Source organism: Theropithecus gelada, chromosome 5 (assembly GCF_003255815.1).
Source record: "Theropithecus gelada isolate Dixy chromosome 5, Tgel_1.0, whole genome shotgun sequence".
Classification (NCBI taxonomy): Eukaryota; Metazoa; Chordata; class Mammalia; order Primates; family Cercopithecidae; genus Theropithecus; species Theropithecus gelada.
Genome location: NC_037672.1, coordinates 21,655,280 through 21,673,353, shown reverse-complemented (window position 1 = coordinate 21,673,353; position 18,074 = coordinate 21,655,280). Strand labels below are relative to the sequence as shown.

At 39.9% G+C, this 18,074-nt stretch overlaps 1 protein-coding gene across 2 annotated transcripts in view; it reads right to left on the bottom strand.

Moving 5' to 3' along the window:
• Positions 1–281: 281 nt before the first annotated feature.
• LOC112624661 (cytosolic beta-glucosidase) overlaps positions 282–18,074 on the bottom strand; it is a 127,199-nt gene continuing 109,406 nt past the window's right edge. For both annotated transcript variants that reach the window (XM_025385498.1, XM_025385499.1), the window contains one exon: positions 282–1,147. In XM_025385498.1, the coding sequence (XP_025241283.1) occupies positions 945–1,147 (203 nt within the window). In that variant the 3' untranslated portion in view covers positions 282–944. The remainder of the gene's footprint in view (positions 1,148–18,074) is intronic.

The window sequence follows — 18,074 nt, the reverse complement described above, 5'->3', positions numbered from 1 at the left end:
CCTGACCCCTACCTTAGGAAGTTCAGCAAAATGTCCATCTCCAGTCAACCCCATACCAACCTCAGACATTTCAATTACCAGGGTAATAAATCCCCACCCCACCTTTGCCTACACTGAGGTCGGTCAGTCACTTCATGTTATTTTTCACGAGGTTCTTAAAGTTCTAAACTTCAAAGAAATATTCAAAAGTGGAAATTATGCCCTGCTTATCACTTGGCTTTTAATTTGGCACCATTCTGCAGTAGGAATCTGTTTTTTACTGAACATCAACACTCAAATACTTTTTCTGCCATTGAAAGTCTAATTTATTCTATTATTTTATTACTTTTCAAAAGTTCATTAGGCAAAAGGGAGATGTACTTGTCCAAACACACAAAATATGTGCCGAATATATTAACAAATAGATTATCAATTCACTATTTTGTTGAAATGAATGCATAACTGTATAATGTGACTAACTTTTAACTTTGATTTTTTATGTAGAAAAATTATGGATCACATGACAGTGGATCTCCTAAGCAAAAATAGCTTATGGAACCGGAATGATTAAGTTCACAAGCAGGTACTCTTATAATAAATGATCACCTGTTACAGTTGCAAATCATAAGTATATTATCTTTATAAACTTTGCATTTTTTTTCTAGAAAAATGTCTAAGGATTTAAATTTACGTTTCTAGGTCTATCTGATTTTGCAATATAAAAATCAAGGTTAGTGGTTTTCTCTTCTACTTTTTTTAAAAACCTAATTTATCCGAATACAAATAAAGTAAAAGCCATTATTAAACACTTCATGAGGCATTACATATTCAGACTTTATAATCACAGATCCACTGATATTAGATGTTGATTACAGAATTAAGTTGAGATTGCCTGAAAGATCATCACCAAAGCAGATCTCCTTTTCAAAAGCGGAGGCCTCTCCTATATTTCTCAGCCATCTTGCCTACAGATGTGCTTCAAGGCCATTGTTTCGGATGATCTTGGCATATTCCTTGGCTGATGTGTAAGGGACTCGGGGTCTAGCTGGGTCTTCAAAATCAACATGGAAGAGACCAAACCGGCTGCTGTATCCCTGGTTCCACTCAAAGTTATCCAGAAGAGACCACGCACAATATACTTGAAGATTCACTTTATCAAGTTGGATAGCTGAAATTTTAAAAAAAAAATCATCATTTCTGGGAAGGCCTTATGAGAACATAGACAAAATCACTCATGAACAGTCTGCATCTCTTTCTCCATCTTTGCAGGAGATCACAGTGGGAGAAGACAAAGCCTGTTCTCTATCCCCCTTTTCCAAACAAAGAGATAAGTATGTAAGGTAATGCATGCTAATTACCTTGATTTAGCCATTCTACAATGCTGTACATATACCAAAGCATCATGTTGTACACCTTAAATACATCCAATTTTTGTCTATTTTAAAAATCCCCTTTTTCAGTTTTCTGCTTGAATCAAGCAGGGACTTAATTCAATAAATTGTTATATATTATTCTAATTATTCGGCTATTCATTCATTTCAAATTTGCTTTATTCATTCCTTTACTCAATGAACAGTTTTTCAGTACCTACCACTTTTCAGGCACAAGGACACACGCACAAGGTCCTCTCTGGTACCTAGAAGGGTACTCAATAAAGACACTTTTCCATTTGTAAGTACAGCCTCCAGATATTCCAGGAAGTCCACTAGAAAATTGGAAGAGATAACAGTAGCATGCCTGAGGAAGCCTCAGAGGTTACCTGCTGTCCCAATGGTCAAACTGAGACTTGTCTTATAATTCTGAAGAGAGAGAGCCTCCAAAATGAAAAGAGTCAAGGGTCAGCATGCAGCTTTAGCCATGACTATATCCTAGACTGAGGGAGTACAGAAATGCTCTGGCATCCTTTCTTAGTCTGATAGGGTGGCCATAACAGCACACCATATACTGGGTGACTTATAAAGAGAAAAAATGTATTTCTCACAGTTCTGAAGGCTGGGAAATCCAAGATCAAGGTGGCAACAGATTTGGTGTCTTGTGTGGGACTGTATCCTGTTCATAGATGAGTGTCTTCTTGCTGTGTCCTCATAAGGCAGAAGGAGCCGGGGAGCTATCTCATATCCCTTCTTATAAGAGCACTTATCCCATTTATGAGGGCTCCATCCACATGACTTAATCACCACCCAAAGCCCCACCTTTGGGATCCTGGGAGCTAAGATGTCAATATGAATTTGTTGGGGGGTTGCGGGGGACAAAACTTTCCATCTACAGCACATCCCCTTTGCCCCACACCTAAACTCAAAATGGTGCTTAAGCCCTTTAAGAGCCAAAGCAATGGAGCATCTCTCCACTAAGTGTATACACACATAAATATTTGGTGTAATTTTATTTGTGGATGCCCAGAAGCCCATCGACAGACTCCATGTTAAGACTTCAAAATGTAGATTTAACGTATGCAACTATTCGCCACATAGTTTCACAATGGTTTCCATCACTTTATTCAGGGAATTTAGATTACATTTTCTTAGCATTTCAAGCTTCGCAAAACTCTGAGGTCTTGTGAGTCCTTGCATTGCGCATTTTCTTTTTTAAAACCAGAATAAATAAACCCAACCTATGGGATACGCTTCCTAAAACACGAAATATCCATTTTTCAGTAGAGAAATTAAATGAAAAGGCCAGTTGCCTTATAAGATGGATATATTTCTAAATAAGCTGGGTGAGAATAAACATTCATATAATAAATCATATTTTAATTGTTTCAGAGATTGCTTTCAACCAAAATGACCCCTCTAGTTAAATACTCAGCAGGGCAATACCTAACCTTTAATTTTTTCATTGGTGTCCATTTTGTCTTTCAGATCTCTTAAAAGCACTATATCTATATTCCACTACACATGTGTTGGTCTCCAAACATTCTTGGAATTTTTTTCTATGGATATTCTGTAGACAAAAGACCCCCAACAGTTTGACATATAACCCCCTCAACATTTGTGCATGGAGGTGTAAGATCTGCTTTGCTTAGAGAGTTTTTTATAAATAGCCTTGAGGCAGGAATTAAGCCAAGCTGGATTGACTCCTTTAAATTTTTTTTTAATTTTCAATTTTTGTGAGTGCATAGTAGGTGTATATATTTATGGGGTACCTGAGATATTTTGATATAGCCATGCAATGTATAATAACCACATCATGGCAAATGGCACAGGACACAATGTCAACCATAAGACTGTCCTCACTGTGACACCAACCACGACCACACGGTAACTGATGTGATTTACCATGATGTTATTATTATACGTTGCATGTCTATATCAAAGCGTCTCATGTATCCGTCCCCTTAAGCATTATCCTTCGTGTTACAAACAATCCAATTATACTTTTAATTATTTTTAAATGTACAATTATATTATTATTGACTGTAGTCACCCTGTTGTGCTATCAACAACTAGGTTTTATTCTTTCTTTCTATTTCTTATGCCCATTAACCATTCCCACTTTGCCCCCTCCTACAAACCCTCCACTACCCTTCCCAGTCTCTGGTAACTATCATTCTACTCTCTATCTCCATGAGTTCAATAGTTTTAAATTTTAGCTCCCACAAATAAGTGAGAACATGTGAAGTTTGTCTTTCAGTGCCTGGCTTATTTCACTTAACATAATGTCCTCCAGTTCCATCCGTGTTGTTGCAAATAACAGTATCTCACTCCTTTTATGGCCGAATAGTACTCCATTGTGTATATGTATCACATTTTCTTTATCCATTCATTGATTGTTGAACACATAGGTTGCTTCCAAATCTTGGCTATTGTGAATAGTGCTGTAACAAACATGGACGTACACTGATTTCCTTTCTTTGGGGTACATACCCAGCAGTGGGATGGCTGGATGGTGGCTCTATTCTTAGTTTTCTGAGGAACCTCTACACTGTACTCCACACTGGTTGTACGAATTTACATATTAGCTCTTCTTAAATAAACATTGTTGAGAAATAAGAAATATAGCAATAAGTACATAAGCTGTGCAGGAATAAAAGCATTACTAGATATTCCTTTTTCTCCTACCTGTCCACATTTGCTATGTGTGTCTCCTCCTCCCTCTGTCAGTTATAATCTGGAAAATATCAATGTTTTATATAATTTATTTTTTAAGAACCCAGGTTTAGTACTGGATGGCATATCTCTAAGAATCAAAATGATCTGGACAGGTGCGGTGATTTATGCCTTTAATCCCAGCACTTTGGGAGGCTGAGGTGGCTGGATCACCTGAGGTCAGGAGTTTGAGACCAGCCTGGCCAACATGGTGAAACCCTGTCTCTACCAAAATTCCAAAAATTAGCTGGGTGTGGTAGTGGGCACCTGTGGTCCCAGCTACTTGAGAGGCTGAGGCAGGAGAATCACTTTTACCTGGGAGGCAAAGGTTGCAGTGAGCCGACATCATGCCATTGCACTCCAGCGTGGGCAACAGAGTGAGACTCCAACTCAAAAAAATAAATATATATATATTTATATAAATATATATATGATATATATATATTTGATATATATCATATATATATATCAAAGCCAAATACCAGGCCAGAAAACAATAGTCTCTTTTGCCTTGTAATTCAATCTGGGGACATGTGAGAATCTGCATATTTTCTTTCTCATTTGCAGAACTACTGCCCAACAAGAAATCCTGCCAGGTATAAAGCCAGACAGTTTCTGAAAACACACATGGTCCCACTGAACACACATAAAAGGATTGATTCATGTGCTAAACCACTGGACAAAAACGATGCCTTGCCTGCTTGGAAGGGAACACAAAGGAAATCTTGACAATTTCATTGTTAACTGCCAGGAGTTCCGCAGCAGGCACTAAACTGCCCTGCCTGAGTGACACTGGTGAATGTCTGTGCATTTTCATTGCAAGAACATTCAAGTAGAGAATTACTACCTAGTTAGGACTGAGGAACTAGTCTGCTGGAATCTTCCTCACTGTGCCACCACTGGGAAAAATTATAAAACCACTTTGGAACCTGCACGCCTCTCCTCTTCCAATCTCCTCAAGAACCGAAAGAGACCATCATTACATTTCTTGCCACCATGATTTATGAGGTCCTAAATCTTGCCAAGAAAAAAAAAAAAACAGTTCTATGAGTTCACTTTCTGTTTCCAGAGTTGGAGTCAAAATAAACACAGGAGCTTTGGGTGAGTATGGAGTACACTAGGATAAAAACGACATGCATCACAAAGTCAGGGTGTGGGTTTAGACTACGAGACCAGTGGAAAACGTCTCACAGTAAGCAGGTTGGAAATAAAAATGTAAGAGAAGTATCTAAACCTTGCTAATATGTTATAGCTTCTCTCAGGCTGTTCTAATTATAAATACCCTATGTGGGCTAGGTGCGGTGGCTCATACCTGTAATCCTAGCACTTTGGGAGGCCAAAATGGGCGGATCACCTGAGGTCAGGAGTTCGAGACCAGCCTGGCCAACATGGTGAAACCTCGTCTCTACTAAAAACACAAAAATTAGCCGGGCATGGTGCCATGTACCTGTAGTCCCATCTACATGGGAGGCTAAGGCAGGAGACTTGCTTGAACCCAGGAGGTAGCCTGGGTGACTGAGTGAGACTCTGTCAAAAAAACAAACAAACAAACAAACCCTATGCTACTGTTGTACTCTACACACACGCGCGTGCGCGCGCACACACACACACACACACATAAGCACACTGCCCAGTTAGCCAGACTGAAAAGGTTGAGGGCATAACATCAACCATAAGACTGTCCTCACTGTGATACCAACCACAAGATCAATGGTTTGCCAAAATCTCCCTCAGTGTTGGTAATTTGCTAAAAAGACTCACGAACTTCACAAAAAACTGTTATATTCACAGTTCTGATTTATTACAGGAAGAGATAGATACTGGCTAAAGAAGGAAATGCATAGCACAGGATCTGAGGGATTCCAAACATGAAGTTTCCATATCCTCTCCCTTGGGAGTCAGATGCATCGTCTTCCTGGTATTAACGTGCACGATACACATAGAGAATCGCCAACGAGGAAAGCACACCTGAGCTTCAGTGTCCAGAGTTTTTATGGCGGGGGGCTGTATTAGTCAGGGTTTTCTTAGAGGGACAGAACTAATAGGATATATATGTATATAAACTATGCTTTCTATATAAAGTATTAACTTACACAATCACAAGATCCCACAATAGGCTGTCTGCAAGCTGAGGAGCAAGGAGTGGCTGTCTGAGTCCCAAAACTGAAGAACCTGGAGTCCAATGTTTGAGCACAGGAAGCATCCAACATGGGAGAAAGACACAGGCTGAGAGGCCAGGCCTGTCTTGTCTCTTCACGTTGTTCTGCTTGTTTTATATTTGCTGGCAGCTGATTAGATGGTGCCCACCCAATTAAGGGTGGATCTGCCTTCTCCAGCCCACTGACTCAAAAGTTAATCTCCTTTGGCAACACCCTCACAGACACACTCAGGATCAATATTGCATTTTTCAATTCAATCAAGTTGACACTCAGTATTAACCATAACAAGGGCTTTATTACAAAGGCAGGATTGATCAATTGATGACCCAAGTGGATTAACTCAGTTTCCTGGTTACCTGCTGCCAGGAACCTAAAGCCCCCACATTAAATGTGATTGGTCTTCCTGATGTGATGAGCTCCCAACCTAAACAAAGAGATTTTTATCAATTATGACATAGATGGCCTCTCAGAAGCTGAGTGCAAAAACCAAACCACTCTTTGGACAAAATTTAATTCTTCACTACGTGTGTGTATACTCACATACATAGAGACATTATTTTAGAAACTCATTATTTTATGATAAGGGACAGAATCTTTGTAAGTTACTGGTTTATGAAACATCCTAATTATGCCTGTGTTTGTCACATTACAAAACTCTAGAAATTGGAAGCCCAGCATCAATGGAATTTATTTTTCTGCAATTTATAAACAGAGGTAGTCTTTGTTTTCAGGATGGTCTAGGGCTTATATAAGATACCCGTGGATGTGACAAAACTATCAAGCTATCAAAAAAAAAAAAAAAAAAAAAGCACTCATCCATAGACCCAAACTGCCAAGCCAAGATTCAATGGAAAAATTCAGGGCAGTGCAAAAAGCAGCCACCTCACAAAGGAAAAAAAAAAGAGAGAGAGGAATAAAGTGCCAGCAATGAGCAGGGAGAAAAAAATATATAGGACTCTAGATTTTTGTGTTCAACTAATGGCGAGATATAATATTCAAGGAAACCTTCCTAAGGAAAATAAGTAAAGAATGCTGAATAGAGTTTTTAAAAATAAATCTTCTTCAAAACAATGGAAAGCTGAAAAGTTAGTAGAGAATTAACAAAAGAAAGTGGGATTTGAGGTTAGTAGATATAGGAGCTACTTTTGCCTGATGGAATTTTCCAATCTTAGAAAATCTAAATCTTTTTCTATTTCCTGGGGTAAAGCTAGATGTCAAAACTCAGAGTCATAGCAGGTGGGAAGTCTAGTATGAGACCCCACCCAGAGAAGACTACAAACTCAAAAGACAAAACATTCAGTGTAATGGTGAGAGAGTGCCAGACACAAACTAGTCATTGGAAAGTCTTGAGTTTAACCCCTGGTGGTTCAACAAGTGTAAAGTCTGGATCTTGGTTTAAGGTGATGGCATACTGGTAGATCCCCCAAGTACCTGGCAGATGGATATTCAAATTATTTTTGAAAAGAGGGACCTGTATATTCTAAAACTCCAATTGTTATTATAATATTTTAAGTATAATCATCAGCACATAATCAAATATAATGAGAAAGACATGGAAAATTATGACATAAAGAAAAAGAAATAACCACAGCCAACAGACAACAGAAACAAACCCACAAAGCACTCAGTTATTAGAACTGTCATACAGACTGTACAACAACCACATTTACCATGCTTAAGGAAAAGAGACAAACTTGAAATATCTCCAAGGTTAGGAACCCATAAAAGCTGAGGTGACATGTTTGGAAAGGGAACCTCTACAGGCTTACATTTTAATCCCAGCTGCACCAGCTGCTGGCTGGAAGGAGCCTCTCATTTTTCATGAATACAATGGAGACTCTATTATCTACTCTTAGTGATGTTAAAAAGAGTAAATGAAATAACAAGGAAGGCAGAACCTAAGGTAAAATAAACACCAGGAAGGCACATGGACAGAGGAAAGTCCATGTGAAGACACAGCGAGAAGTTAGCCTCTGCTGACAAATGCCGTATCTCCTTTCAGAAATCTATGGCGATAACTGAGAAACTAAGAAGATGCTTCGGCTCAGCAGGGCCAAATGCCTTTTTAGCCCACTGCTTAGTTGAAATCCAGCTTCATCCCCAGTGGATCAGGAAAAGTTCTCTCAATTCACCATATGTGTGGGTTAATGGTGGCCCCTGCAAAGGATAAGTCTGTCTACCCAAAACTTGTGAATGTGGCCTTATTTGGAAAAAGGATCTTTGAGAATGTAATTCAATTAAGGCTCTCAAGATGAGATCATCCTGGAAGACAGTGTGCCCTAAATCCAACGACAAGTGTCCTTAGATGATAAGAGAAAGGGCAAAGACATGTAGGAAAGAAGACAATGTGGAGACAGAGGCAGAGATTGGAGTGAAATATCTGCAAGCCAAGGAACACCAAGGGTTGCCAGAAACCACCAGCAGCCAGTATAGAAGCATGGAATCAATTATCCCTTAGAGCCTCCAGAAGGAACCAGTCCTGCTGACACCTTAATTTTAGACTTCTGGCCTCCACAACTGTGAGAGAATAAATTTCTGTTGTTTTAAGCCACCAGGTTGGTGGTAATTTCTTACAGCAGCCACGGGAAGCTAATGCACCATGCTCTTTTAGAGTGGTTGCCAACTGGGCTCTGAGTCCCAAACCACCCACCTGATCTTCCTGGGGGCTTATGAGAACCTCTCTCAAGGCCTGTCAAAGCTGGAGAAAGAAAGCCTTCCAGGGACCCAGCTTGAAGCCAATTTTCTGGCAATTGCACCCACACTCACTTTGAAAGTGTGTTTCTTTGAGTTTGGTTGAAATGCACAAGAGCATTACAATTGGAGGGCATCTCTAGCTGGATAACAGTTTTTGCAAGAAAACTGGCATGTTGGCTGTTTTCCCTTTCATTGGAAAATAAATAAATAAAACAACATCAGGAAGATCTAAACATAGAAAATGCATCATAAGCCCCCGGCTCCAACTCCAGCTGAATATCAGTGGCTGGACAACATCTGTGAAAATGCCCAAATAATTCCAGTGCAGGAAGCCCACCTGCAGATGGGAACTCTTAATAGCAAAGACTATGACTTTCTGAAAAGAGAGTCTTTGAAAACCAAAAGCTAATTTTTAAATATTTTATAGGAAAATGCCAATTAACCAGAAAAAAACTGCACAGATTTCTTAATTATCAGTATTATTCCTACTACTTACATTAGACTTTGGAGGGAAAAGACTGCAAATAGCAAGTAGTTGAAAGGAATTATATTTTAAAAATCTAAATATTAAAGCTGATCTGAGGCTAGGTTCATGTTCTGGGTCATCTTCTATAACTTCTCTATCAATATTATTTTTACAGTATCTTATCCTCCAGTACAGAAGATTCTTTTATGGGAACGAAATTTCTTCTCAACAAGGGAATTTCTCTTCTATTGGAAAAGCTGCCTTCTTTACCCCGTTCCCTCCCTTTCTCTTTCCTTTCCTTTCTTTCTTTTGTTTTTCCCCTCTGGGACTTACTTTCCTCTTCTGCAAAATGGGGTGATAGTACCTTTTTCATAGGATTGTGGTAAGATTAAATAATGAATAATGCCTAGTAAACACCCAATATAAACTACCTTGCTGTTGCCATTGTTTTTATTTCTCTGAGTCTGGGAGGGCATTGAATGAAATCTGTTTCAACTCTTTCTCCCATCTGGCTTCAAACAGCTTTCAGAGGGTATAGAGTCAGCACAAAGTGATCGGTGCTGAGAAGCAGAGAAATCAGGGCATAGAGGGAAAGTTCAGCATCTGGGACAGGGTTTGCGTTCTGTGAGAACAGGTCAGTTGTGGGTCACGAAAAATAATCAGCAAAAACAAAGAGCTTGGGGTGATTCTACCAGGAACACTGGATACTGTTGAAGCTCCCCTGCTTTAGTGCGCTGGGAGATGGGGATGACATCACTCAAGATTTTTAGGATCCTGCAACATCCATCCTACATCCATTAAGTAAATATATGTTGTGCTAGGAACTGGGAATACCATGATGAACAAAATAAGCAGCCTTTCATTTACAGTTTATGTGGAAGGCGTATCTAAATCAAATTATCACTCTGTGAGTATCGAATTATTGTCTGTGAAAAGTAGTATGAAATGAAAGAAGTGGGTAATGTGAGAACATTTTAGTTAACATTTATTGAATGTTTAGTTACCACTTTAAGGATTTCATGTATGCATTCATCCATTTAGTCTTTACAATCAACCTATGAGTTAGATAGTTATTATCAGTGCCCCTATTTTATAGGTAAGGGAATTGATACACAGAACCGTTAGGTAAGCCTTGCAAAATTCATACATCAAGTAAGTAGGAGAGTTGAGATAGGAACCCAGGCAGGGTAACAACAGCAGCAGCAGGCGAAGCCACCATGCCATACTGAGTCTTGACAGCACACAAGAGTGGAAGATCTGCCTTAATCAGCAAAAGTGGGAGAAGAAGGCTAGTGGAGCCGTTTCCTGGAGTAAACTAGAGCCGAATGCCCACGAATGAGTCGGAGTTACCTGGCACTAACCAACAGAGCTATTTCTCGGTTGTAAGCAACAGAAGCTGAGGTTGGCTGTTGAAGCATAGAAGTGGTTGGGCTGATCAAACAGGTTCACATAAAGCTCTCAGGATCAGTGCTCAGAAGCATACCACAGAGCTAGTTGGTTAAAGAAACAGTCTCGGGCCGGACGCGGTGGCTCACTCCTGTAATCCCAGCACTTTGGGAGGCCAAGGCAGGCGGATCATGAGGTCAGGAGATTGAGACCATCCTAGCTAACAGGGTGAAACCCTGTCTCTACTAAAAACACAAAAAATTAGCCGGGAATGCTGGCGGGCACCTGTAGTCCCAGTTACTTGGGAGGTTAAGGCAGGAGAATCACTTGAACCCAGGAGGTGGTGCTTGCAGTGAGCCGAGATCACGTCACTGCACTCCAGCCTGAGTGACAGAGCGAGACTCCGTCTCAAAGAAAAAAAAAAAAACAGGAAAGAAACTGCTAACGATCCAATGAGCATGAGCTTCTGCAGTTCATGTGGCTCCCCAAATCCAACTTTCTTACAATCCTAGCAGATACCAACATCTTGGCAACTTCTGTAGCAGAAACTAGACCTTACAATAACTGTCATTCTCAAAAGCTGGATGTCTCTTCTGCCATCCTTACCAGCACAACAGGTTCTGCCTTCGTCAAGCTGTTCACTTTCGAATTGAATTCACACACGGATGAGTCTGATTGGTGGGACACATGTCTGTGCCCTTGCTCCAGAGAAACCTGGGGGATCTCACTCTCTACCTTGGCTAGACAAAACTCATACTGCTGGATATCTTTCAAATGTAACCAATGTGTTCAACAAATGCTAGACAGCAGAAAACATGACAGATGTCTACTGCACTAGATGAAGAACGACAAGAGCAATCCAAGAAAACAGAAAGCTCATCTGAAATCCATCTGAAAGCTCAGCTATGGGAATGGCTCACAACGCATTTAAGGAACTTAAAAAAGACAGTTCAGCAGGATAAATTATAAAAAATGTATGGGGGTCACAAACTAGTGCCTAAGACATTCAGCTCCCTTTAAAGATTTTAAAAATTTTGATCTTTATCCCAAAAGCAACGACAACAAAAAAATCGAAGGGTTTTAAGCAGGGGAGTCACTTTAGCTAATTTGTATTTTTAAAAGATTACTGTGACCTCTGCGGAAAATAGATTTGAGTGTAGCAAGAACGGAATCAAAGAGAGCATTTAAGAGTAATTGCAGTAAATCACAAGGGAGTTGATGAGAGGTTGGTCTTGGATGGCCTAAGTGAAGATGAAGAAAACCAGATGGATTCAACAGAGGAGATATTCAGATAAAAATCAACAAGATTTAGCAATTCACTGGCTATCAGTGCAGAAGGAGATAAGAAAGCAAAGTTAGCACAATTTAATGAATGTTGTCAATGTCTGAATTAGAAAATATTGGACATAGATAAGTTTTAGGGGCGTGGCAGGGAAGATAATGAATGAAACTTTGGTTATGATGACTTTAGGTTGCCTTTTTTGACCTCCAAAGAAAGAGTTGAAACTTTAATTACATAGACAGATAAAGAGCTCAAAGAAGAGTCCGAGATGGAGATGGAAACTTTGGATAACGACAGGAAGATGGTAATTGAAATCATGGATGTTGAATAGAATTTAGAGAATAAGAAAATAAGACTTTGATACAAGCCTTACCACATTCCAGGTTTTAAAGGCAGGCTGGCAAAGGGAGACAGAGAAAGAAGGCCAGAAATACCCCCAGACCCTTAAGCTGATAAAATCACAAGAGATGCTTTCTATGGATGTGATTTTACAGAAGTCACACAGCCAATACAAGGAGAACCTGCTGATAGAACCAAAGGCTGTCTGATTCCAAAACCCATGGTCTTTGCATATGGTTAGCACTGGAAGATTGCAAATCTAGAACACAAGGAAAAGAAGTGACAAGCAAGAGTCAAAGCCACTATGGGAAGAGCAATGCTAGACCATGTGGAGAGCATGAAGTGGGTGGAAGTGGGAGACACACCTGGAACACCAGATCCCTAATAACAAAAATCCTTCTATGACCTTCAAGGTCCTACATGATGAGGCCCTGCTCTTTACTTGACATTTGCCAGGCACACTGAGATTCTTTATCTTCTTGGAATGTGCTAGCTCTTGACCATCTCATGGCCTTTACACTAGCTTTTCCATCTGATTGGATCATTCTGGATCAATCACTTTATGATTCTTCATTGCCACTAAGGTCTTAGTTCCAATTCAACCTTAGTTAGTCTTTTCTAACTCTCCAGTTTAAAATTCTATTCCCGACCAACCCATTCTCTCTCATATCATCATGTATTGTTTTCTTTGTGGCCCTTACCATTAAAATAAAGTGTTTTCTTCATGTATTTACTCATTTTGTATTATTTACCCTCAGAAGACTGAAAGACTCATGAGAAAAAGAGACCATGTTCATCTATTCTTTTTAATATGCCTCACCCTGAGAACAATAAGTAGCACATAGTAGAGGCTAAGCAAACACTTGCTGAAGGAACAAGTGGGAGAGGGAGGGAAAGAGATATGAGAGGAGAAGGAATGAAAGAAGGAGGGAGGGAGGGAGGAAAAAAGGGAAGGAGCAAAGAGGGATCATCTTAACATGACTTTAATAGGACTCTGGTCTCACTATTCCCATCTAGGTGGTGGAATCACAGCATCTCCAGGCTGAACAACAAAGGCTTCAGTGGTCATGGATTTCAAGTCCTTATCCAGCATCTTAATCTCTGGATTAAGATGGACTACCACTGCTGGTAGTCCTTGTCTCCCATCACAACCAGCCACTGCTTCCAGTCCCAACCTGATGATTTCAACTCTCCATCCATTCAGACCAATTATTCCCCATCACTTCCCACTGTCCTACTTTGTGACACTGCCTAAAAGCTCCTCCACTGTCTCGGCGGCTGCTACCACACTTCCAACTCTGATTCCCAATGCTTCTCAATAACTCTCTATTTGGCACTTGGTTACATTTCTGGGCAGTCCTCTTGAGTGTTTTCCTCTTGATGATCTGTTAACTCTGAAAGCTTCAGATATTCTGGGATAATAGCAGCACACTCTCCTGGGGCACAGCATGAAACTTGAATGGTGTCTCCCTGGTCCTGGGAGTCCCTTATGTTAACATAGTACAGATGGAAGAAAACATTTTCCATTGTATGATTTTATCCCTAGGCCTCAGATATACACTTTGAAATAGCTACCACTTTTTAGTCCATAAGAATATTGATCTACTTGTATATAGAAATAGTTCATTTTGGCCAGGTACAGTGGCTCATGCCTGTAATCTCAGCACTTTGGGAGGCCAAGGCAGGTGGATCACCTGAGGTCGGGAGTTTGAGACCAGCCTGGCTAACATGGTGAAACCCCATCTCTACTAAAAATAAAAAATTAGCCAGGTGTGGTGGCGTGCACCTGTAGTCTCAGCTACTCGTGAGGGTGAGCAGGAGAATTGCTTGTACCTGGGAGGCGGAGGTTGCAGTGAGTCAAGATCAAGTCACTGCATTGCAGCCTGGGCAACAGAGTGAGACTCCATCAAAAAAAAAAAAAAAGAAGAAGAAAGAAAGAAAGAGAAAGAAAGAAAGAAAGAAAGAAAGAAAGAAAGAAAGAAAGAAAGAAAGAAAGAAAGAAAGAAAGAAAGAAAGAGGGAGAAAGAAAGAAAGAAAGAAAGAAAGAAAGAAAGAAAGAAAGAAAGAAAGAAAGAAAGAAGGAAGGAAGGAAGGAAGGAAGGAAGGAAGGAAGGAAGGAAGGAANAAAGAAAGAAAGAAAGAAAGAAAGAAAGAAAGAAAGAAAGAAAGAAAGAAAGAAAGAGCTCATTTCTACCAACCAAAGACACCTAAGAATATCCTCCAAAGAAAGTAGTTGACACTCTGGAGAGAAAGATCAGAGTCTCATATTTCTGTACTCAAGTAAAAGGTTAAGTTCTAGGTTCTATGACTCCAGTTACCATGGATAAATTTTAAAATGGCGACACTGAATGTGGGGGGCAAAATAAAAACATGTAGTTTTACTGTAAAACTAATTTAGGGCTTTCAAATTATAATTTACTAAACTGTAGCCTGAATTAATGAAATAATCTTAACACTTTCTTCTTCTTACTTTCATTCCTCCATTACATCCACAAATTTTTATTAAGTAATGCTATGGTTTTCATATGTTCTCCAAAAAGCATTTGTTGGAAACTTGACCCCCAATGCCTCAGTATTAGGAGATGAGGCCTAATGGAAGGTATTTATATCATTCTCTCTCTCTCTCTCTCTCTCTCTCTCTCCCCCTCTCTCTCTCTCTCTCTCTCTTTCTTCCCCCCACCCCCACTCTCCCACTCTCTATCTCACTACATGATGGCTTCTGCCATGTTATGACATAGCAAGAAAGTCCTCTATCTTGGACTTCCCATCTACCAGAATTGTAAGAAATAAGTCTCTATTCTTTATACATTAACCAGTTTGAGATATTCTGTTATAACAGCAGAAAATGGACTGAAACAAGCATCTAGTACTATATACAAGTTATTGTTTCAGGTAGAGTGATTCCTATATAGGAGGAAAGAAATCTGACATAGACTTTTCCTTTAACGCAAGTAGAATACAAACACCACACATAGATTTTCTTGCTATGTACATTCATTCAGTATCTTTCACTTTCTTTTTGTAACATATGTAAGACATATAATTAATGTCTTAATTATGTTCAATGTCTGTCTTCTACTTCAGATTCTAAGTTCCAGGAGGGCAAGAATCCTGGGGATCTTGCATTCTCAAGTCTTAGCACAGAGGCTAATGAAGGACAGGTGCTTAATGAATATAGTCCAAATGAACAAAAAATAAATATATATGACATTGAATATAATGTCAGCAATATAAGCTTAGAGAAAAGACAGTTCCTAAAATGGCAAGATTTTTCCCTTGACCAAGATAACAAAATTCAACTTCAACTTTTTCAAATAACCATAAAGAGATATGAGGTTTAATCTTCTTCCATTCTGATCAACTCACTGCCCGTTTTCTATGTTAGGAAACAGATCATCCTCTTGTGATCACTGGACTTCAAAACCACGTCTCTTGTCAATAACTGCTATATATATATATATATATATATATATATATATATATGCAATAAATGCTAAATAAATTACATTAAATACCCCTAAAAAGACATTCTCAGAGGAGTCAATGCCACCCTCTGTTACAAAAGGAGAGCCCGTGTTAGCATTGTTCTCACCACTACACCACAAAAACACCTCAAATGCTTATGGACAGCAGTCGCAGTAATTTCCTAGAATTGAGGGAGATAGGAAAATGAGTACAGTTGAGAAGAAAGAGCAATGACACCTCTTTAAAATGCTACCGTGTAAGTTTTCATATTGCTGGCACCAAGTTCAAGCCCAGGTGGGCACACCTCACCCAGACTGTCCATCCTGACCTAAGGTACAAGTCTCACTAGTCTGCTTTTTAAGGACAAGGAAGGACACTGCTTGGTGATATGGCCACAAGCTGTTCAGGGAAGAGACTTTGCTCAGCACATTTCAGCTACTGAGCAGGGCTGGGCTCATTTCAGAGAGCCACATAAAATAAATAATCATGCAAAAGGAGATTCGTTCTGATAGGGCTCTGACAGCTGCTCCGAGAGGTGGGTCCTTGCAAGCCCATCTTTCAACAATGAACTGACCCAAAGATCCAGGAAAGCTCCAGACAGGACCATATGGCCTGGAATAAAAACATATTTCAAACTCTGTTTATTATGCATATCTTTCAAAGGTTCACCACTCTGTGATGAAACATTGCACCTGCAAGGCTTTAATAAGCTTCCCAGCCAAGTACAATTATAAAATCGCAGGCACCTGAAGAATTTGTCTTCTCTTATACTTAGCCATGCACTGCCCACCAATGACTGGCCTCATTATTTTTAATTATATGGGTTTGCAGTATTTTGTAAGCTACGATCAATACTTATTCAGAAAATACAACTCCTTATAGGCCTCAGAATGAGAGCCATGATATATATCTCTCCTCCTAAACTTTGGAGACTCCAACATTGTGTACAAAACCCTCCAGTCTTCCTGAGAAAGAAAAAGAAGCAATGCAACTGCGCAACCCTGCAAAGACAGGAGAGCATTTGACATAAATTTAGGCTGGACATCATTCATCAGGAATGTCAGGGGCAGAGGGGATATGAGCAGCTTTCCTTCACAAGTGAGCCCTGTGACTCCACATCTGGTCCAAATATATGAGAAGCACAGTTTGTTCATTATCACTCCACAAATATCCATTGAGCAGTTATTACGTACCAGACTACAGGCCAAGGGTGATGATTTAGAGATAAATAGCACGTAGTTTCTGCCTTCAGCTATAAATGGGCTCATTGGAAAAGCAGATCCAAAAGAACTGGTATGGAAACACAGAGAAACAAGAGTTATAAAAGAACTTGAGGTACAGGCCGGGCACAGTGGCTCACACCTGTAATCCCAGCACTTTGGGAGGCTAAGGCAGGCAGATCACGAGGTCAGGAGTTCAAGACCAGCCTGGCCAATATGGTGAATCCTCGTCTCTACTAAAAATACAAAAATTAGTTGGGGGTGGTGGTGCGCACCTGTAGTCCCAACAACTCAGGAGGCGGAGGCAGGAGAATCTCTTGAACTTAAGAAGCAGATGTTGCAGTGAGCCGAGAGTGTGCCACTGACTCCAGCCTGGGCAACAGAGCGAGACTTCATCTCAAATAAATAAATAAATAAATAAATAAATAAATAACTCCAGATACAAAGGAGGGAATCACTTAGCCTTTCTGGGAAGTTCATGGACAACTTTCCAAAGGAAAGGGGATTTTAATAGAAACTTGAAAAGTAAATGAGGGTCTGCCAGCTAGTCATTAAAGAGCAGGTGTGAGTTACACTGGGGTTGAAACTATGTTCATGTGTCATTTTCACTGACCTCTCCCAAGGCCCTGGGCAGTGTGATCCACTTTGAAGCCCCAAGTGCTGTTTCCACCTCTGTCTTTAATTAGCCTATCCATGAACAAGATGTGTGTGTCTGTGAGTGTTCACATGATTAAATGACTGGTTTGGAATGGATGATTATTATAGATCCACTGCACTCAAATCTCTTCCCGAACTAAGAGTCTACATAAAAATGGCAACCCTTTTATTTATCTACCCCAAAACAGTGTACAGTGGTACCTGGTAGGGTTTTAAGAATGGATTTTACATAAGATGGCTTAGCCTAATCATTATGCACAATGATAGAGTGGCTGAGTCTTGCCTGCTAAGATTCCATCTTTTTTCCCCAAACCCCTTGTTCAACATCAAAAGAGCCTTTGA